Source organism: Conger conger, chromosome 7, assembly GCF_963514075.1.
Source record: "Conger conger chromosome 7, fConCon1.1, whole genome shotgun sequence".
Lineage (NCBI taxonomy): Eukaryota > Metazoa > Chordata > Actinopteri > Anguilliformes > Congridae > Conger > Conger conger.
Genome location: NC_083766.1, coordinates 16,919,785 through 16,942,905, shown reverse-complemented (window position 1 = coordinate 16,942,905; position 23,121 = coordinate 16,919,785). Strand labels below are relative to the sequence as shown.

Genomic DNA, 23,121 nt, shown 5'->3' with positions numbered 1-23,121 from the left:
TTTCGGTCCTCTCCTTGCTCTATTCCTCCTGCCCCAGATTCAGAGCAGCATTCGGCCTTGTACCGCTGCCCCCCCCGTGGGGACGTCAGAGGGGTGGCTCGGGAGGTCAGGGAAGCGGACGGCAGTTTAGCCTGCAGCGAGAGAGCGGCACCAGGTTATACTACGGCACAGAAAAATAACCGACCATCAAGGGCAGATACGCTATTCCGATTGGCCGAGATGTCTCACGTGGGTGGTGATTAATTTCTCTCAGCTAGAATATCCAACAAATATCTATGCGTGCACCATACACCGCAATGCAATGCATTTCTAATTCATCCAAGTAATCCGTTTATCATAGCCGACCTGGTGAGAAGAATATGTTGCTGTAGGCTACATTGCACCGAGTTACACTTTGTAATGTCGGATAACCATAGGAGATGTTTCAAACAGAATGCAACCAAGCGTTTTAACTTGGGTAGTAATAATAGAGAGAATGATCAAACTTTTACTGGCTGCGATCACTCCGAAAAACAACAGTGCTGCAAGCTCAGAGAAACAGCCTCCTTGGACGCAGAGCGGCTAAAATATATTCAATACGCTGATATTCTCTGTAAACTACATATATTAAAGTGAAGTCCATAATTTTTTTTGTGGCCCGGCAGTCCGAAAACGAAAAGAAACAAGGGGGAAAGGGGAACGAATGAGGAACAGGCCGGCCAAATAGACAATGACGGACACAAAAAAAACTACACTACATCGGCCATTACCGTTTTGCAGGACTGACTGCAAAAATGAGACATGCCAGCTGATTTTGGCAGCCACAGTGCTGTGAAACTACAGAATCCTGAGGTCTTATTACTCTGTTCCGTTCCATGGCACCGAAGTATGGAATACAGCATCAACTTTCTATAGATTACGTGCTGTTATTTTGCGAGCTAACATTAGTTAATAGCCAAATGTTATATTTCCTTTCGGCGACTGTGGGCTAGTGAACTTTTCTTTGGCGATGGTGCTTTTAGTCGCAGCAGGCAATTTTAGCCTTTTGCTCAGCTACAGGAACTAATCTTTTCTCCCATTACCATTGTTTCAATAAAAAAACTAAAAAAGAAATTGTCCAAAGCTACATTACTTCGGCTAATTTAGCCATGGTATAAGCAGGATAATTCCCTATGAACGAGTAGGTTATGAACTGCCCTTCAGGGTGCAATGCAACATTCATCATTGGCCTGTAGCACCACCCGGTCGGGCAGTTATTTCCTCGTAACCGACTTGTTCATAGGGTATTATCCCTTACTTAACACCTCTCCTGTGTTGCTACCCTGCTACAACTGTAAACTGTCAGTGGCAGGGCGCCTTTTGACTTTGTCCCAGTGGTGTGATGATGATGACTTTCGTGGCCAGGTTTCCTCAGGTTACCGCTACTTTAGTTCCTCCCAATGACACGCCAAGCGGCCATAGACTGCCAGCGGTCGTTAGAGAGAGATACAGTTGCAGTCTGCCAGGCTGGGGAGTAGAGTGGAGCGGGTACACTACAGCTGCTCTGGTCCTCACACAGGCTGCCACAAAAGCACAGGTTGTGCACTTTTTCAGCATTAAAACAAACAGACCAACAATAACCAGCTATCACACTTGGAGCAGGTTGCATTCCAGAAAGACGCCTTGTAAGTCTAAATTACCCAAGTCCAAATAAAAATCCTTTTTGTAGACATTGCCATAAATGTAATATTTGCCTTGTACAGTAATGGTGGTTTGCAGAGAAGTGGCACTTTTAAAATCACCACTAATGTACTCCATCCATTTCTTAAATATAGTTTGCACAGTAGTATAGGTCTAAAAACCTACTGATAACAGTTTCTGACAAACTGCTGTTGTTAAGTTTGATAACATTGGCTTTCACCTCAAACGTAATGGGTTTCCTGAGTTTCTTATCAGAGCAAAGCACTGCTTTTATCGGCCAATTTAAAGCACCGAGTAAGAATCCAGCAAGCGTGTGTTCAAGAACGTCACACTTATGGCCACTCACGCCGCCCGATTCACTTAAACATATTGTGGCCAAATGGAATGCATACAAGGAGAAGAAACTCGTACCTACGGTCATGCTTTTGGAGAGCCTGGGGCACTATTTAAGATCAATGGCAAAATGAATTCAACAAAGTACTAGGAAATCTTGGCAGAAAACCTGGTTGCCTCTGCTAGGAAGCGGAGTCTTGATCGTAGGCAAGCATACATCAGAATCCACACAGAAATGGTTAAGTAAAAACTATAACCATGTTCTGCAATGGCCATCTCATTCTCCAGACTTAAATCCCCCTCTTGTATGAGGTTTTCCCCCTAAGAGAAAGATTTACTTGTTCCTGTGTATCGAATCGTATCGGGATATGTATCGTAACGAGAGGTACCTGCCAATACCCCTAATGTATAGGATATATTAAGAACTTGTCATTCCAATTTACTTTGATCCATTCTCTCGATTCATGACTGAACATAATGACCCATGGTCAATGATCCTGTATTTTCCAGCTCATATCCACTGGAATATGATGCCTGTGTTGCTTTTAATGGCGTTCAGAACATTACTGTAAGAATGAGACGTGTCCCAGAGGTATTGTGGGGAGTGATGTGAAGCAGTGGCGGTCAGTGGCGGTCAGATGGTAGGTAGCTGAGAGAGAAGGGGACACAAAACTGATGAGGGATTGTAAAGGAAGTTTATTTATATATATTTTTAAGCTAGGGTATAGGATATTAATCAACATTTTCAGTTTCCACATCAATGTAAATGTACCAGAGTTAACTAATGAGCAAATGTTCATCTGTAGTCCCTGCATGTCTTTGGACTATGGGCGGAAACCGGAGTACCCAGAGGAAACCCACGCAGACATGGGGAGAACATGCAAAGTCCACACAGAAAGGCCCGGACAGGGCCTTCTTGTTGTGAGGCAACAGTGCTAGCCACTGTGCCACCATGCCTCCCCCAAGTTGAGTTGCAGCATCTGCCGATAAATGGGCTTTTGGAGCCACGTAGCTGCTGTTAGCCTCGTTTGGCATCTGTCAGCACGGCCGGGAGTGATGCTAAGCTTACCACCAGGGGTGTGCACGTCCTGTAGTCGTCCTTTTGGCCTTACCTGCTGCAGTCAGCCGCCACCCCCGCTTGTGTGGCACGTGCCCCCAATCCGCCCATGGCATGCATCATAAACGGGCCTGGGACTGGTCCAGACTCAATAACGCTTCAGAGACGCCTTGCTCCTCAAGCAGCAGGGCGGTTGGAGAACTGTTCCTGATGTCAGTAGCCGCGGGTTCAAACCCGTAGTGAGACTCGGCTTTTGTTGCTCTGCCTTAAGCAAGACACTGAAAAGCTTTACTATATATCCTGTATTAAAGGCTCGTGTGTGAACGCTAGCTGTGTCAGTTGCCATGGATAAGAGCAAGTTGAGCAGATGAATAATGCATCTTAGCCAGATCGCATTTATCGACTAAATAGCCACCCTGTGTCAGCTGCTCTCAGAGTGTATACATTCTGTGTTTCTCAGCAAAAAAAAAAAAAAAATCAATAACTTCAAATCAAAGCGCAGACTTGACCCTCAGAGCTAATGCATCGCTGTGCGCGTCAGGAGCTTGAGGGAAAGGTGTGCAGAAATGAAAACAGCAACCAAAGAACATAGCTAATAGTTTGAGTAAGATGTTTCCCCACAGCATAAGAAGTTCATAACTTGTGAGTGGCTGGACTCTTCTGTTTATCATACTGGGGTTGTTAAGCCCAAGAATTGAATTAGGAATGTGAGATCAATATCCATTAAGTGATCACTGAGTGTATATACGATATTAGGTAGACCTGTACACCATCTTGGTAATGCAAATATTTAATCAGCCATTCATGTGGCAGCAACGAAATACATGAAAGCATGCAGACAAGGTTAAGAGGTTCAGCTGGTTTTCAGACCAAGTGTCAGAATGGGGAAGAAATGTGATCAAAGTGACTTTGAACGTGGAATGATTGTTGGTGCCAGACAGGATGGTTTGAGTATCTCAGAAACCGCTGATCTCCTGTCATTTTAAGGCACAACAGTCTCTGTAGTTTGTAGAGAATGGTGCGAAAAAACCCCAAAAAACATCCAGTGAGCAGCAGTTCTGCAGTCAGAAACGCCTTGTTCATGAGACGTCAGAGCAGAATGGCCAGACTGGTGAGAGCTGACAGGAAGGTGACAGTAATGCAAATGGCCACGCATTACAACAGTGGTATGCAGAAGAGCATCTCTGAATACGCAGCGTGTCAAACCTCTAAATGCTACAGCGGCAGAAGAATTCTCTAAAATGTGTACAAAATAAGTAATAAATACATAATAAAGTGCTCACTGAGTGTATATTAATAGAATAGCGAGAACACACAAAATGGTATGACCTGATATCCCTGTTAACCTTAAAAATTGACCCGTGTTTTAATAGATAGTGTAAGCGTTCAAATACATTTTTATCTTTCCAAAACCCTCCTGCCACCTGTAATTATGTGGTCTGAAAGTCAAAGTTCCGTAAGTCCAGTATTGGAAGGCTTGCCCAGTGTTTGTCTGATCTTCTGACACTTTTTGGTGCAAGATGTACAGTTTGGCTGCCAGAACAAATTAGAATGCCCACAGGCGGCCACGGTCTGCTCGCGTGCATGCAACAGACTAGTCGTGCTCTGCCTGTTCTGATTGCAGCCAACGCCAGTGTTTTTCATTAATGCCGCGCTGGCTGTGTACACGGTGTCTTGCAGGAGAAAGTTGCATCGGTTAAGGTGCCAGAACCTGCTTTCAGCAGGGCTTCTGTATGTAAATTGGATAAAAATCTTTGAGGGGGTTATGGGAGCGAATTACCGGAGCCCTGAAAGCACCCTCCTCCCTTTAATATTCATGGCACGGAGGAACGTCACTCCAGCTCAGGCATAATCCCATTTGTAGAATCTCGCTGGTTCTTGTTCTCTCTCTCTCTCTCTCTCTCTCTCTCTCTCTCTCTCTCTCTCTCTCTCTCTCTCTCGCCCACTCTCTCTCTCTCTCTCTCTCTCTCGCTCGCCCACTCTCTCTCACACTCACCCTCTATCTCTTTCACTCTTTAATCTGTCTTATTCACTCTTCCTCTCCCTTACCTGCTCTATCTCTCAATCTCTCTCCCTCCTCCCTCCCTCTCCAATACTGATTGGTTTATCAGAGGATTTCTGAATCTCTCTCCCTTCATGTCTGTGTATAAGCCCTCCACCTTGGATAACACCATTTAAAAATTCCAGAAATTACCCGTTGTGAATTATTTACGCAACTGTGATGCCTCCAAATTGTGGAGTAGACACCGACAATACCCTCCTCATCCCAGGACAACTGCCTTCACGGGGGGGGGGGGGGGCATGGTGGCACAGTGGGTAGCACTGTTGCCTCACAACCAGAAGGTTGTTGGTTCAAGCCCTGTCCGGGCCTTTCTGTGTGGCTGATCCAAACTGGGCAGGTCGATGAGCAGAGACCAACCTGCAGAAGCCAGGTTCATTTAACACAAAGAACCTTTGCTCTGGGCATTTTCCCCCTGTGTCTGCTTGAGCTGTAACAATCATTTTATTGATCCCAAAACAAACAACACTGAATATCACCGAGTCCTCTGGCAGGTTTCTGATGAACTGGCACCTTAAATTTTGGTGTTCCATTTGATTCTTGCTACTGTTTGACATTTCTGGTACTTCTTTTGCAATTAAATAATAATATATTTTTGTTCAAAGAGTCAGGCATACTTAAGGTTTTGATTTGTATAGCTTTGACCCTTTAGAGAAAGTGCAAAGATAAAAATAATGATAGTACTTGGGCTTAGATATATTTCATTTTTATATAAAGAAGTAACAGAAAATGTTTTCAAAGGCATGTCAATTTAAGGGCTTTTGAAGGGACGTCATGGCTCCCTTGTCAGTGTTTTGTGTACCCAAGGAGCGCATCTTTCACCGTGTTTTTCCCCTTCAGCAAAATGGAAGGGGTTCGTGTTTCGACATGCCTTGCCTAGTTTCCATTACAGAAGCAGCCTCCTGTCTCTTGCAGTCTGTTACACATGGATTTTATTGAACCTCGACAAGGTGCTTCTCGCTAGTCCCCTGACTCCTATTGATCTTGGAATACAAATGTCAGGTGTCAAAGGCATTGTTCTCTGTTTGTTCCCTAATTACCACATGCCTATTACATGAGCACTTACAGGTCTGTGGCTAATATCCATGCCTGTCAATTGGACCTTCTTTTTTTTTTTTCTTCGGTTGCAATAAACTTACGGTGCTGCAGCTATTGAACTAGAGAACATGACTGAGAAAAAACATTGACCATTTGCTATAAAAATGATTTTAGGTATGAATGTTTGATGTGAACACACACCTTTGCCCTGCTGGTATTCAGGCTAGCACACGGTGTTTTGCATTTGATTAATAATTGGTCTAATTACTCTCCATGTTTTGTTTACCATCTTTAGTCACCTTATGTCAGAAATATGTATTCATGCCAGGAAGTATGAAGTTCCCATTTGCATTTTGCTTATTGTGCTTCATTGCAAATGATTATTGATCTAATTAAAGATAGATGTGAATCAATGGTCCTTAATTTATGAAAGGTGGGACACCTGGCTAATCTGTCAATTTGGTAGAAAAATAAGAAGTCACATAATGAAAACATAATGAGCCAAATCTGCATTCTCTTAATAAGATTGAGGGAAAAAATATGAAAGAACTCAAACCAATGTGTTCAACCACAATAATCAATCATGATATTGGCTGCACCAGAAAGCACTATACACAGAAGTCTCCAGGATTGAGTTTGAGAACCACTGGCCTATTGTAATGGTTTCATTATTCCAGCAGATGGCTCAAGGCACTGTGGCCATCCGCTTACCTCTTTGCTGTACCAGTGTTGGTTCCAAATCCGTCTCTAGTCGCTGTTTGTTCACAAAGGCATGACATGTCAAGTTATCTTTCCTGCATGGCCATAAGTGTAGCTTTTAACTGTTAAGGGCACCAGGGTGGTGTTACAGCTCCAGGGCTTGTGTGATTCTAGCTGAGGTGCAGCTTACCCTTAAGTAGCGTACTTTACCTGAATTGTTTCAGTAAATATCCAGTTATAAAAAAATGGACTGTTAAAATATAACCTGTGACCATTGCTCTGGATACGTGTCTGCTGAATGCATGCAATGATCGCTGCATGAAACAATCATTTCCATAGAAGCACCTTATCGATTGTGTTGTATTGATCAAGTACGGTGGAACATTATCTGTTAAAGACGGACTCTGTGTCAAGAGCACTCTTGGAGGAAAGAGTTCCACTCGCATGACACAAGCAAGCTAGCTTGGGTCCTCTAAGGCTTGGATCCATACCGAACCATCGACTGTAACGGCAGTATCTAAACATTTTCTTTTTGAAATGATAATTAATTCTGTAAAAGAGAACTACCCTGCAGACTGCTCATGTGCAGTACATATGTATTACACGTTCTTGTCTGCCAGTTTTGTCCCTTGTTCCTTCACTTTGTTTCAAACCCAATTATCTTGCGGTGTTAATATATTGCATTACACTCTTTACCTCCGGTCTTTAGTTAATGTGACTTTGGTCAGTTTTCATGTTCAGGTAAACCACTGCCCAACCACTGCTGTTGCATCTCCGCAATTTCCATTTCCAGAAAACGGCTTCATAAATTGTGCAATAAACGACACACTTCCGTGAAAATAGCAGAACGGCTCATTTATTTCCCTAATTGCATTTAAGTTGCTTTTCATAATCGATTCAGGAAATGTGTTTGGCTAGAAGGCTTCGATTGTTTCCTGCTCATATGTACAAGTGGTATTTTGTGAACACCTCTTAAAATTCAGTCACCCCCACTCCCCCACCCCCACACTGTAATTTAATGTAATACCTAGAAACTTTGGCCCGCCGTTAAGGGAGTGCAGAAGATTGTGGCTTATTGTGGCTTGGCTCGTGAAGTCGATTAAGTGACAGCGAGCAGGAAATTCTGTATCTATTTCTGAGTTAAGAGCCCTCTGTTGAACTGTCAAGTGTTTTGTGAGGTCATGGATAATAAACCCAGCTGCCTTGTCACTGCTCTTTCTGTGCTTTCTGTTCACGCTGTTGTGGGAACTGGTGATGAGGTTTGGGATATGCAAAAAGGGGATAAAGGTGTTCGAAAGTAGAAAAGGCCAGATTTGGAAGAGTACTGCCAAATGTGAGGTTTGCCAGTTGTCAGCCTGCCAAGCCTTGTATTGAACTGGAGGGTTGGTATCTCCCATCAACCTTGGAGAAATTGCCCTGCCTTCCTCTTACCATGACCTCTACTTTTTGGCAATGCAGTTCTAAAAAAAAGATTTTTTTAATATTTATATATATATAAAAGTATAAAGTATATAAAAATATAATGCAGAGCTGTCAAATGGCAGAAATTGTGACGTGATGTCATGTCATATCGCTGTTTTGAGCACTCTGACTTGTGACTCTGGTCCCAAGTGGGGTTCTGGTGGTGTCGTATGTTGTGTGAGGCTGGGGCATGCTAGCAAAATGCATGGTACTTAATCTGAACTGTGGAAATATCCAGCTGCATAAATTATGTGGAGAACAATGTGTACATTGTTTAACCACCCAGAGCTGCTGACCAATGAATCCTGAAAAATGCATCTCCTTCACTATTGCATACCTGGCTTGTCTTATGCACAGTTTATGCATGAATGTAGTAATGTATGTCTACTTTTCTGCTGCAGACGTGATAATTGACCTTAACAAACCGTAACTGGGTAATGTGTTCAAGTCTTTAGCTGTTCTTTCTATTTATTGGAGCTGGCAATCTTGAAAAACCTTCTATGGTTATACACGCAGAGACTTCTCATGCAGATATTTGCCGGCATTGTGTTTTTCTAAATAATTTAGCATTGCAAGTCTGTGTAGCCCCGGTTAATTTCTCTACCCAGAAGCGGTTTATCCAGCCAAATAATTGTGTGTAAATTCTGGGCTCTGATCTAGGATCGGGGCTGAAGAATATGTTCGATGTCTACAGTATACAGTACACGACGTGCTTGCAGTCCACCTGAGGCTACATCACATAGTTGATGCCCCCTGCTGGCGTTTCCAGCACGCCCCCTCTCTTTTATCCAGAGAAGAACTCTCTCAATAGAGTTCACGGCTGGTGAAATATGATGTTTCGAGTCTGAACCTCGTCACATATAATACGCACGCCTAGGTTGTTTAAACATCACTTATGTTGTGCCGTATTTGTTCACAATGTGTACACTTTAGTCCAGTGCATGGAAGGGAGAGTGAGATTTAAAAAAACAATCTAAACCGACCGGTGGATTTAACGGCTGTTTCGTATTACACATTAAAAGAAATGTCTTGCCCCCCTCCAAAATATTCTTCGTAATATTGTCCAATATTCTCTATGCTTGACTATAATTCCCGATTTAATATTTAATATAGAACGAACATGCCGATATAATTCACGTTTTTGTCAACGCCATGTTCATTGATGCCCTACACATAAGCTTTTAAAAAAAGAAAAAACATTTTTTTAGTTTATATGATTTTCAACTCTCAATTAAAACAAGTAGGTTAACTGTACACTTCAACTAATTGGATCAACAGCGTTCAGTGTGGCAGAGCCAAAATGTTTCCGAATTCAAGTTCCATTTCCTTCTCCCTAAAGTGCGAGACGACGAGTTTCGTCGTTCGTTCTTTCACTATAGATGCATGAAATCCACTGCAGTCCAACGCCGTGTTAATTATGCTATTGCTCGCCCCTCCCTGTCTCCTGTTCTACCCCGAGCCACTAGCATCTCTATAAGCCCCCCCTTCACACTTCGTGGTCCTCGTTGAGACCGGACAGAAGTAATCAGTCTGTCTGCGGAGACGGGCAGTGACATGCGTCTGAACAGATCGCAGATGTCCATGCGTGCCCATTCGCCCCCTCTCAGCTACCCACCGTATGTTTTTTTATATGTTGTGTGCGTGTGTGTTTGCATTCATCTGAATGTGTATTGTATGTGCGCGCACGCAGGTAATGGCTAAAAGGAGCCTTCCTCGACTGGCTGCTGCACTGTAATTCAATCTGCCGAGCGGAGCGGACGGGAGCACAAGCTCGAGTCGTCACGCTGCCCAAGGATTTTTTTCTCTCCCTCAACGACTCTCATTACATTGTCATTACCGGGATTAAAGCCGAGAGGAGCTTATCATTCTTTTGCGCAAGCTCTGTGCACGATGTTTCTCGTACAATATACAGGTATGGTACCACTTCGCGTGCAGTTCACGAATTGCTACTGCAGTTAATTTTCGTTGTTTGTTCTTTTCCAGTTCTTAACATCTGACTTGTATTCACGACCGCAATACTATTCTGCCCAGACGCATGAATGAACGCGGCGCGCGTGCTACAGCAAAATGACTCACTAAATAAGTTTTACCTCGCGAGTCGTCGGCCGATCTTAACGTCTTCCGTTTGGTTTTAGAGATGATTTTTTTGCCTCTGTAAACTTCGATTTATATTTTATACATGCATTTTCGTAAAAGAAAAAAAAATGTCAATACCCCAAATAACAGTTCTCAGTTTATTCTTAACTGCTTTGTGGCTGTGTGGGTTTTTTTAAAATCTGCTTTTGCGGGCATATAGCCTACTTCACTGAGCTTTTGAGAATTGTATACCTGTGCAAAGTTGATACGAATTTAATAATCTTCAATCCTTTTCAGCCCGTAAATGATGCAATCAGTAAGAACTTTAGATATTGTAGATATAGTCATTAATGCTTGAAATTCTTCTTTTGAGATATTGAATGTTGTAATGTGTGCATTGCACACTGCTTGGCAAGCTTGGCAGCCAGCCTTGTGTAGGAGTCCACCCACATCACACTGTACAGTGTCTGGAGACCCATTCACCAGTAGTGGAAACAAAAGTTGCTCTTGGCTTCACCTACTGGCTATCCTTCTCTTTTGTCCAGAGGGTGTTTGGTGTTCAGTGTTTCTGTATTTTTGACCACGTCCCCAGCCTCCAGTGCTTAATTTACCCTGCTGTCAAGTGGAGATGGAGCTGCCAGCTTAAACACAGTGCTCAGCAAATGACTCTTTCGAGTGATCGATAAACACAGTCCAATCTACAGTTGCTCATCTCAGTTGCAGCCTTTCTGTATTATAAGTACAAGGAGTAGCTATGTTGATTCAGCTTTCATTAAAAAAAATAATAGGCATAATTTTGCTGACTGACAGTCTGGCGTCAATCGTTTTATTGGTCAGAAATTATTACACTTCACTATTGAAATCTATTATTTTCTCAGTATAATGAATGAGATGCATATTAGGAAACAACACCAGCAACTGTGAAGCACTTTGCTGAGACAAAACTCGCTCTGGATCCACTCTACTCTATTAATATTTTAAACATAGGCTAGTGTAATTTCCTTTAAACAGTGCTGATAGTGTTAAACATGACACAGCACTGTACATTGTTGTCCATCTATTCACAGGATTTGATTCAAAGAGTATTGCGTGAGCTCTGACTGAGAGGGAAAAAAGGGATGTCAACAAAGCTGCTGTCATGATTTATAAATACTGTTCAAGACTATCTTCCAGATAGCCATAGTAACAGAATGCAGTCTGTTTTATTTTTATTCAGTTTTCTCCCATGGAAGGGGATGAATACATTTAATCTGTTTACTTTAATCCAGAGTGTCAATTATGACTCAAGGGCCAATTTTTGAACATTACGGTTTACCTTAGTCTTGAAGGTCCTTCTGACAGGTCAGCTGGACTCCTTTCAAAATCTTACTGTATGTGAAGGTGGTAACAAGATTCAGAGTAACATGCTTTTAAGGACAAACCTGCAAAGTCACAAGAATCCACTGTGGTGGTTTTTACCTGAGCCTGACCTTTGTTGAATGACACCTGGAAGTGGAAATTGATAAGACTTGCATCTCTGAGCACGGCTGTGACACACTCTGGTGGTCTTCTCTGCCAATGTACAGGCAAGCCTATCTGTTATGGATGTCCACTGCTGAGCAATTGCCCAACTTTCATTATTTTCTTTAACCATAGATGCATATTTGTTGGCATTATGAAGCTCATTGGAAGTATGAATTCATAAAATTTTTTGTATGTTTTATTAGAATTTCTTTGCATGTGGATAATATAATTGTATGGGTTAGCCTTTGTTGCCTTTTGTAATATCAGTATTTGAGAGCCTGGTATCTTTCAGGACACAAGCACAAGTAGTTTTTCAAAATATGCTGCAAGCATTTTAAAGCAATCATTTGTGCACATGGCTTTTTTAGCTCCTCAGATCAGATGTCCAATATTCTCTTTCAAGAGTTTAAAATAAGTGCCTCATACAAATTAGTAGTGCTTTATGCATATAAAATTCTCACAACCAAAGGCGATATCTTGTCTTATCTTTCTCTGTCATGCTGACATTTTAATTGCAAGATAATGCTTTTCATTAAATTCTGCCTCTTTCAAGTTAGCTTTCCCCATTGTGCTACTCAGTAATATTTGCCATGTCAGCCTATGATCAGTCTGAAGAATTTGTAGGCCTATTTCTTGCTTTGTCAACCGGGGTTGGACTCCATGATATTTGTTCTTTTATCTTTTTGTTGTCTCATCCAATTTGTGCTTTTCTATGCAGGACTACAAAATTTTTTCTTTCTCCAACCTTTCAGCAGTCATACAAATTGTAGTATATCTGGCCTCTGGCCCCCATACTGTTGTACCCTGCTGTTCCTCCAGGCTTTCTGAAAAGTCAAACTCATTTGATGTCGCTTTTGGAATGAGCTTGTCTCCAGTAGAGTATTGTCGTAATTGACTCTGGTATTCACGTTGATTTGTGCATTCCTGACATGACTGCAGATCTTCCACAGCTCCGGTAGTCCATGACGAGCTAATTGAAAACGACGCCACCATAAGCGGAGAAGCTGCATGACTGTTAATTGGAAGAGCCACAAATGCTACCTCATTCTGGATAATGAGAAATGTTGTTGCTTTGCATCCGGCTGTGAAAATGTTTCAAGTTGTGCATTTTATTTGTCTTGCGAAGGAACCATTTTTTTGTTCAATGAACCCGCGGTTGAAAATGCCTACGATCACTGCCAGTCTAAGTTCCCGGAGGAGCACAGTGGATGAAAATTAGGAAGTATCGTCTGTATGCTCGCTGCATCTCCTTCCCGCGGGAATGTCCCTTTAGACCTCGCTGATGGCTATCCGTCTAGTCTGATACGCTTCATATCGGATTCTTCCATTTTAACTTCTCGCCCTAACCGTTCCCAGCTATCTTTTGGCAGTGCAGAGGATATATTGGCTAAAATATCAGAAGTTGTGGTGCGGAGTAAAAGGGATGTACTAAATTGCAGTTTCACTTGAGAAGCTGAGTCTTCCCCCAGTGAATACTTTGGGCTAACAGTGTATGACTGTATTCTGGCTTTGTGGGGCTCCCTGTAAATGATTTGACATCTTGGTTATTTTTCTTTCCTGTTGCTCTCAACGACAATTTGTAAAATTAGTTGAAAAGCTTGAAGGTGCAAACTGGCAGTTGTATGCATCCTTCATAGCACGGCGATCTGCTCCTCAGTTTATCATGGTTCTGCCCGCCCTTCTGTTGCAGAATATATGAGTGTTGTACGGGAGATAAAGAAAAAAGTTTTTTTTTTCACCTTTCAAATGAAGCCAGGAAGAACGGGGGAAATGGCACTGTCTCGCCCGATAGCACACCCCTGTTTCCACCAGGCCGCATTCCAGAAGTGTGAAGTGGCGCTAGTCTAAAAGCGATAATGGGAAGGACATGTGTTTGCACTTCCCTATAGCGTGAGTCCTGTTGGCACTGCCAGGGAAGGCTTTTCATCCCACTGCCGCGGGACGAAATGCCCTGGGACGTGCGTAATTGCACTAAGATTCCACCTGTCCCCCTCAGCGGGTCTCAGAGGCCCGATTTATGTGCCCCATCTGAATCAATTCTTCGTTTACCATGCGGCGCTTTGTGTTGGACACCTCTCGTCACTTGGGTAACGTTGGCTGTTATTGGCTGGGAATAGAGCACCCCCCTCCAACTTGTTTTCTTGTGGGCTGTGTTGCGGAGACGCCGAAGAGGGGAACGTCACGGATCGGCACAACTGGCTGCGTGCCAGCTGATGCTTCAGAAGCGATCTGTACGCCAGACGTCAGAAGGATGTCAGCTTTTCTCAGCAAAGGAGATGACCCACCTTTCTAGGGCCTCCATGTAGTGGGAGGAGAAAGAGCAACACAGCTGCACTCTTAGTTCTACCCCCAAGCCTTATCTTGGGCTTGAGGGTAAAAAAAAGTACATAAATAAACTGAGCGGACCTTTTGTGATACGCTAGAATTTCTCTCCTACCAACACGCACGTCCCTAAATATGGGGTCTGAAGATAAGCGCTCCATAGATCAAGGACCTCGTCAAAAAGAGATGTTAATCTCAAGGGGCCAGTTGGGTGAGATGAAAGGCCAGAATATAAGTGTAGATCAAACTGAAAGTTGAATCATGAATAAAAGCTTGTCGCCGGTCGGTTAGACAGGAGCATTCACACCGATCGTGTGGAAGAGCCGAGAAGGATCTTGGATTAATGGAGGCTGATTGTGCGACTTGCTGTAGAGCAGAACATACCTTCGCTCTCATGGGCAGTCTGTGGAGCACGCAAAGCCTGCAGCTCCAAATAGCGGCTCACTCACTATTCACAGGTCGACTAATGCCTCCACCGAGAATCCAGACTTTTTGGCGATGGGCTGAAAACGTTTTGTTAGTCAACCAGCTGAGACACCTGGTCCCTGGAGAGCGCTTTCAGAGCAAAGTGTACTTTTTATACATTCTAGCAGAAGGGGGGATAATGATTTCTGTTTATTGAAAAGTTTCTGCTGTTGGGTTCTTCCAAGGTTCTCGTTTTTAAGATGCGAGTAACCAAGTGTTCCATTAGTGTTGGAGCACTTTTCCACACAGAGAGTCCAAAGCTTAGCCTGTCTGATACCCAGTTATTTTTCCATCCTTTCCCTGGCCGTATCCGTCATCTCCTGACTGAGAGCCACCCAGCTCCTAGTCCAGGCGCTCGTCATTTCCCGCCTGGATTACTGCAACTCCCTCCTAGCCGGTCTCCCAGCGTGTGCCATCAAGCCCCTCCAGCTGGTCCAGAATGCTGCAGCCCGCCTGATAACCAGTCAGCCCAGGTCGGCTCATGTCACCCCGCTTCTCATTGGCCTCCACTGGCTTCCTATTGCCGCACGCATCCGTTTCAAGGCCCTAGTGTTGGCATTTCAGGCTGCTAAGGGGACTGCCCCACCTTACATACAATCCCTGATCACTCCCTACTCCCCAGCTAGACCACTCCGGTCTGCCAGCTCTGGTCGCCTTACGGTTCCCTCTCTACGTGCACCTGGCGGTCGAGCTGCACGTTCACGCCTGTTTTCCGTTCTGGTTCCTCAGTGGTGGAATGACTTGCCTACCACTGTCAGAACAGCAGAATCCCTCCCCCTATTTCGACGCAGACTCAAAACCCACCTTTTCAAACTCTACCTTAGTCCTCCCTCCTGATTTCCCCTGCCCCTCCTTTCTGATATCCCTATCCTTGTCTAACCCCCCCCCCCCCCCCCGCAAAAAAAAAAAAAAAAAAAAAGGCACTTCTGATGACAACTATGTTTAGAACAGCATTTCATGTGTATTTTGCTAGTTTCTGGATGTGATGCTCTGACTTATGGTAGAACCTATGCACTTGTAAATCGCTTTGGATTAAAAGCGTCTGCCAAATGACTAAAATGTAAATGTAAATGGCATAAAGAAATGCTTGTTGATGATCTTGTCAGCTTACTTTTCCAACCTTCTTGGCATAAAACCTGTGACCTGTGTCTACTTCAGAATACTTTTAAAACATTGGGAAAAAATAAGTCCGTCAACCAATTTGGAGGTGGAATAAACACGGACAAAGGTGCCATTCTGCCGCTATTTTGTACCAGCAAATGAACAAAAACTGTTTAAACCCACTGTCACTGTTCAGGATTAACTAGGGATCAAAACTAAGGTATACAGTTTCACAGCAAAGAGGATTTAGCTTTTGTTTTGTCACTTCCTTTCACGTCTTGACACTACCTGGCGAGAAGGGAGAGAGGTCACTTGACTTGTATATTAAAGCTTGCCCCCTTAATGTCCTTCCATAATAGTTTTCTGTGAAGGGCGGGTTACACAGTGTGTTCTCAACCCCCTCAACCTTTCTTAAAGGCACTGCGTGATCAGTTATCTAGCCGTACCTTTATATTGCATCACTTTGCAAAGGGATGCCAAGCCTGGAAGTCTGGTTCCTTGTCATTATGTTCCTGTTCTTGTCTCTTTGCTCATTCTCGGTGTCTAGAGAACGAGCGGGTCTGGCCTGGAACTGCTTTTGAATACAGCTTGTTCATGTCCATTCATTTCCCTTTCTTAGTTAGAGGGATGCAGCTGCATGCATTGTCCAATAACCCAGAGCTTCGTCCTTGACTGTAAATTGCACAAAACGTGTGCCTGACACTTCTGTGCACTAGCCGTCTTTCAGGCTGAAAGAGACACCCTTCCTTGTCGTCCAGCGATCCTTTCAGAGCCCTGGAACACCGTGTTAGTGCGTAGTGTGACTTGAGCAAGGCTGTGGAAGACGCAGACCCCTGTTGTTTCTGTCAAGGTTCATTTCTTCACCACCCGCCCCTCCCCCGCATGCTGCGTGCTATTGCTCTGCTCTCTCTCTCACCCCCTGCGGCTTGCACTACCCCAGGCTTGCTGTCCTCACCTGTCCAACACTTTCCGTACTCTGTCTGCCAGTGCACCAATATCACCACCACTGTAGAGTCCTGCTGCGGGGCTCTCTCTGGAGTTTCAGGTTTAGCCCAGTTTGTTCCTTAGGTTTTCCAGTGGACGGGCCTTAATGTGTAGTGTGGGAGGGACCAGCATGATAATTCTGCAGTGGCATTTTAAACCATCATTGTGGGCAACTCCAAGGTTGTAGGTTTGGGATTTTGCTGTTTGTACCCTTGAGTAAGGTACAAAATCCATCCATCCATCCATCCATTATCTTAACCTGCTTATCCTGAACAGGGTCGCAGGGGGCTGGAGCCTATCCCAGCATACATTTGGCAAAAGGCAGGAATACACCCTGGACAGGTCGCCAGTCCATCGCAGGGCACACACACCATTCACTCACACACTCATACCTATGGGCAATTTAGACTCTCCAATCAGCCTAACCTGCATGTCTTTGGACTGTGGGAGGAAACCGGAGTACCCGGAGGAAACACACGGGGAGAACATGCAAACTCCACACAGAGAGGCCCCGGCCCGACGGGGGTTCGAACCCAGGAAGGTACAAAATCTCTTTAGTAAATATTATGCAAGTAAAACATGAGCTGTGTATGTCATTGCTGCCATGACTCCCCTGCTCTCCCTGGTCTGCAGACCCCTGCTGGGACAAGGTGGCAGGTGCGGTGCATGAGCCCGGGCCCTGGAAACATTCCACCTGTCAGCAGACCGTCACATCGCTCCCCTCCTGCCCCTGCCGTCCTTATCTGAATGCTGGCGAGCAGCAGGGTCGGCCTCCACGCGATCTCCGTCTGTCTGGGTCACACACACCGGACGCGGGCTGGGAACCTCTCCCTCCCGCATACAGCACGTCCGGGAAAGCCAAAGTGGACGTCCTCCACTCTTAACACGAAGGCCTGCCCTTTCCCCCGTCGAGTCGCCCTTGTCAGACTGTCTGCAGCATAACTTGTATTCAGGCCTACAGTAGGAGACCTCTCCGCACGGCTTCTTGCCGTTTCTTCCTGTCTCCAGAAATGCAGTATTTTGGCAGCATTGGCGTGGGTGACCGGAGTTTAACTGCGTCGAGCTGGAAGCCACAGGGACAGTTTACACCCAGGACAGGCACAGACTTTACATCAAGGCGCTCCACACACAACCATTATGGCAGGAAGGTGATTGGATCCACAAATCAGCAAATAGGCGCAGCTTTGCAGTCTTTCACAGCTTTATAGTTCCATATTTCAGTGCTGGGCGTGGAGAGCTGCTGCTGGTTTGCTTTGACGTGTGAGCAATGAGCTGTGGGTGACCAGTTCCCAGCTCTGGAGAGGCCCGTAGTAGTAGCTTAATGGATGCCTTTGAACTGCATTGCCAGTCATGGATAGACTGCATGAAAGAAAGTGTGCATACACGTTCTCCTGAATATTACGAAGCTGTGTGCTCACTAGAGGCAGGAGTAAATGCTGAATAATGTTAAAGAAGGAATGTTTTTTTACCACACTTTCTGGAGAGTAGCTACTAGCGTCTGTGTTTTTCACTCAATACCGGAAGCTTTGTCTGTGGGATAGCAGTCCCTTGTGTGGAGGCAGTACAGAAAGTCGAGCTGGACTGACATTTTATCTCGGTGAGTTGCTGAGTACATCTCAATTTGTCTTCCTGCTGCTTATTAACCTAATGCCTTCATCGGTAGAGCTTGAGTAGCTCAGTGCTTGCACGGGAAGTTGCCTTTGAGACTTAATGCATATCGTGTCATGTCTTGTCTGTGAGGAAAAAGAAGCTCCATACAGGTTTTTTGCTCTTGACTTTTCCCCTTTCTCTTCCAATTTGGTAGCCATATTTATTCAAATTGCCTGTGTGTTAGCTATTGATACAACACCTACACCCCGTCCCTCAGTGGCCCTGATGCATCAGGTGATTCTGAGAACGACTTCTCCAAGCCACATCGTCCCGCTCGCGACCGTGATTCTGAGGCGCCCGGGGTGCTGCTGAATGTGGCGATCTCACTAAAACCCCCTGGTTGAGTCCTCGGAGCAGCGAGCCAATTACACTGCTCCGTGTGAGCCAGCCAAACTCAGCTTTGGCAGGACCGGGAATCAAGATCCTTTTCTTCAGCCGTGCACCAACGCGGATCCTCACTCCATACAGTTTTTGAGCCACTCAATACGACCGAAAGCCAGGGTCGTGGGCGAGAAGCAGTTCACTCCCGTCTTTCTCTTTCCATGGCTGCAACTGTCAAAGTAAGGATAGGCCTTCATCTAGAATTCCTCCCAATCTAGCCTTGCAGCCATAATACTAAAGGCATGCTATGCAGGATTTCTACCATGAAAATATTATAAAATGACCATGCCCGGTCATATCTATGCGCATTTTATTTGCTGTATCCTCTGCCTGTATTTCTTCTAAGATGTGTTTGGCGCATTTCTGGGTGTGATGCACTTTTGTGTCTGGTAGTGGTGAGTGTGGATCAGAGCCTGTCGGGTGGGATCCTGTTTCAGCGCGATGTTTGTCACTGACTGTCTACTGTGGTGAAGAAGCACGAGTGCAGCAAAATGGAGTGACAAGCTGACGGCTTCGTTCTAAATGCAGCGTCAACCTTGGAATTGCTTTTCCTTGATTGCAACAGCTATCAACAATGTAAATATAAAAATAAACGCACTATAAAAATGGATATAAAATATAAAAGAATGGGCAGGGTAGAGAATGGGTGAGGTGACTTCTTTGATTGCAAGCACAGCACCACAAGGCTAAAAATGCATGCATTTGAAACAAATAGAAGTCAAAAGATGTGTGTTTATCATCTTTTACTGACTGCTGCCAGGTGATCTGCACCTGTGTTTTGGTGGCCTGGTAACATACTTGTCCTGTTTTGTTTCCCTGCAAACATCCACACACTCATGCACACTTGCCCTGCCCATCTCCCCATGTCCCCATCTCCCCATCTCCCCTGCTTTTCCCCGCACACTCATTTAGCCTTGTTGTTTCTCTGAGATGCAGTCTCTCGCTCACTCTCACACTTGCTAACATCCACTCTCACCAGAGGTCTATGGCCTTGTTTTCGCAATCTCTCATGTACTCTCTCCGTCTTGCTCTCTCTCGCACACGCAAACATCAAACATCACCTCTCACCGATGAGGTCTCTGACCTTGTGCTTATATTGTCTCTCCTTCTGTCGCTCTCTCTCAACATGGATTTACCACGTGCTCTCCTGCCTCCACATTCTTTTTGATGCTCTCTTTGTTTGATTGAAGTGTTCCATCTTTTTGTTAGCTATACAGAGCACTCATAAGCCTGGCTCCCCTGAAGGTCAGTGCAGCATGACAGCTTTCTGACCCCAACAAGGAAGCGGAGTGTGCAGGTGGAGTGAGAATGTGTGTAGTGCCTCTTCCATTCTACTATCTCACGCACACATTCACACTCACACTCTTTCTTTCTCTCTGTCTTTCTCTGTCCCCTCCTTCAGTGACTCACTCTCAACTGTGTAAAATGTCATGAAGCCAAATAAACCATGGAAGGCTTTTTGGATTAAAGAAGGGTGTGAACAGACCCCTCTCGCCTATTTGCATGCCGTGTAAAATCAGCTTCCCTCCTACTCCTGCTTAATTGTGCGCTCTCAACCTTCTCAGAGGAAGCTGGGGACCAGGAATGGCTTCCAGAGCACCACAGTCAAGGCACAACAGTGGAACCAGTGGTCTGCCCCCATCCTCAGCCCATTAACATCGCTCTGTTCCATGTCTGAAATAGTCCCACCAAGATGCAGGAAGCACTAAACCACCCAGGGTCCCCACCCTTGCAGTTATAGAATTAAGTCCCCAGATTATTGTCTTTATCAGCTTCTACATGAAAATATTCGGCTTTATCCTACCTATTAATAAAAGATGAATTCTCTCCCTCTGTGAAGTTTGAACCCACCTAACCTCCTGGGAATTGTCTCTGCCGTGAGAGGCAAGGGGGGGTCGTTTCTCTTTAAACGACTTCCCGTTCGAGCGTGCTCCTTGCCTCCGTAGTTCCCCTTGGGGTTCATTGCATTGGAGTCAGATGTACGTGGTTGGCATACTATCGGAGCTCAACAGCCATTACGGCGCCTCAGTCGGCTTTGAGATGAAGCAAACCAGAGTCTCCACTGGTTCACTTGCAGTTGTAGTCACAACGGTTTCCCTTAGGAGATTGTTGACTTTGGCTGAGATTGAGGAAACGTGAGGATAAAGGAACCAGCGAGGCAGAATTTAGTCCAGTGTTTTGTGAGGTATGAACAGAACACATGTCAGCTTTGTGGATGTGTGGCATCAGCACCCTCTCACTAATGAAGGGACAGAGTTGAAGAACACATGCTGCAGAGAGCCCTGCTGCAGAGGTGGAAGTAAGGTAGATATGAATCACCCGCTGACGTTCTGACCAATTGTTCCACAATTATTATATTTCTCTTTAGTGCCTTCATCACCCCAGAAAATCCAAAAAACATGATTTGGGAGAATGGAATGTCCTTGCTCCTTGAAATCTGCAGCTACGTCAGTTACAGATGTGTGGCAGATGGGGAGAGGTAGATCTGCAGGTTGATCATTTATACATCACGTTTCCCAAAAAAATACTTCCGCAAAGGCTGCGTTCATGTTTCCTTGTTAAAAGGCAAGGTAAGGAGTTCCTAACTTCTACTTCTACATTTAAACTGTCTGTCGTGCCACTTGTGATTCTGCCTGTTTTTTTTGTTGTTGTTTTTATTGAAAATGTCATGCATTTCCACTAGTCCACTTCTATTTTTCTTTTTGCACTTGTGCTTTGAATAGTTTTGGCAGCTTGTGCTGACAGATGACTAGCTGGCCACCACAGGCATGTTGTATCAAGGATTCCCATGAAAATCTGAATTACTCCAAAAAATACACAACGTCCAGATGCAAGAATGGAATGTGGCAGATTTCAGGGGGAAATTTGAACTTGAGCATAGACTCCGTGTTTAGTTTTTGAACCCATGCTATGCTTACAGCACATGATGCATGGTGTCCCATGGATTCCCTCATGCCTCACATGACTGTAGGCTTCTGTTGAACCATTTACAATGGTCACAAATTCCATTAAATTCCACTAGCCCAGGCTAATTATGAGATGTCTTTCCTAAAGTCGAATCACCTCAATTCTCTTGTGACTGTTCTCATCGATAAATACGTTTTTATGCATTTTTTTAAATGCACAGGCGCGCACACACATTCTCTCTCTTTCCCCGTCTTCCCACTACTTCAGTTGCTTACTCAACTGCGTTAAATATCAGTAAGCCAAAGAAAGAATGAAAGGCTCTTCAGCTTGAAGAAGTGTATGAAAGGACCTGTCACCAGTGGATTCTGTGTTTTGTACACTGTTTGAATGTTTTTTTAAGACTACAACGGGCGATGACCCAGACTTGAACCACAATAAAATAATGAATACTGTTTCTTTGAGCCAGTCGTCTTGCAGTGTCTGACATTTGTCTTATTTTTCTAATTTACACAGCCATTGGTAGCTTTGTGAGATTCAAAGAGAATGCACTTAATTTGAATGAAATGTCAAAAACAAGATGTCATGCTCTAGCCAGCTTGCTCAACATAAGTCAATTAAACCAGAAATATTGCTCCTAGGGTTTTTTGATTTATCCTGTGTGGCAAGAATGAGTTTTGTCAGAATGCCAAAACTATTTGACAGCATCCTCCCCCTAATCCCGCTACTTCATCCCGCTTCTGTTACGAGCCTGCCTATTATGGCAAAATTGATATTTTTATCAGAATCCAAGTGAATTTGTGTAAAACGCAGATGGCAAAATGTCCTGTGTTCAAAAGACTCATACACTGCTCTAACTTATTTGCATGCTGTATGAAATCTGCAATCCTTCTCCTCCTGCTTAATTGTGTGCTCTCAACCCGCTCAGAGGAAGCACGGGACCAGGGAGTCGAGGCACAACAGTGGAACCAGTGGTCCGTCAGCATCCTCAGCCCATTAATATTGCCGCTGTTCCATGTAGCCTGGACTGACTATGAGGTGGCTTATGTAAAGCAGTAAATCACCCAATGACAAGTCCTCGAATGACTCTTTTCAGAGGTAAACAACAAGCTGTCTTTATAATGTTTTAATAATGATAATAAAATAGTAATGAGTAGTAGATTGTGTTACGTTGCATAGGTTAATGCTGCGTTATTCTCGAGACACATTAACAGTTGATAGCTCCCTAGTCACTAAGCAGTGATATCTGGGCAGGGAACTGCCAAACATTCACAATAGAATTGTTGATTGAAGAAGAAATGTGACGGGGAAATATAATTTAATTGTTAGGGGCGAACTGGGCTTGAAGAGATCGGGCTCAAAGGTCGTCTTTAGATTTGGATTCGATTCCCAAGTGGTTGTACCCTTGAGCAAAGTACTTAACCTAAAT

The 23,121-nt window shown here is 44.4% G+C and overlaps 1 protein-coding gene across 5 annotated transcripts in view; it reads left to right on the top strand.

Moving 5' to 3' along the window:
* LOC133132654 (ecto-NOX disulfide-thiol exchanger 2-like) overlaps positions 1-23,121 on the top strand; it is a 176,142-nt gene that overhangs the window by 46,014 nt on the left and 107,007 nt on the right. Inside the window, exon 3 of one of the 5 annotated variants that reach the window (XM_061248250.1) lies at positions 38-228. The exons of 2 other annotated variants lie outside the window; for them this stretch is intronic. Coding sequence is in view for 1 of the 3 variants with exons in the window: in XM_061248248.1 (XP_061104232.1) it covers positions 10,197-10,218 (22 nt within the window). In the remaining 2 variants the exon portion in view is untranslated. Of the gene's footprint in view, positions 1-37; positions 229-9,825; positions 9,923-9,970; positions 10,219-23,121 lie in introns of those variants that run through there. 2 more of the 5 variants (XM_061248251.1, XM_061248248.1) reach the window with 2 other exon arrangements.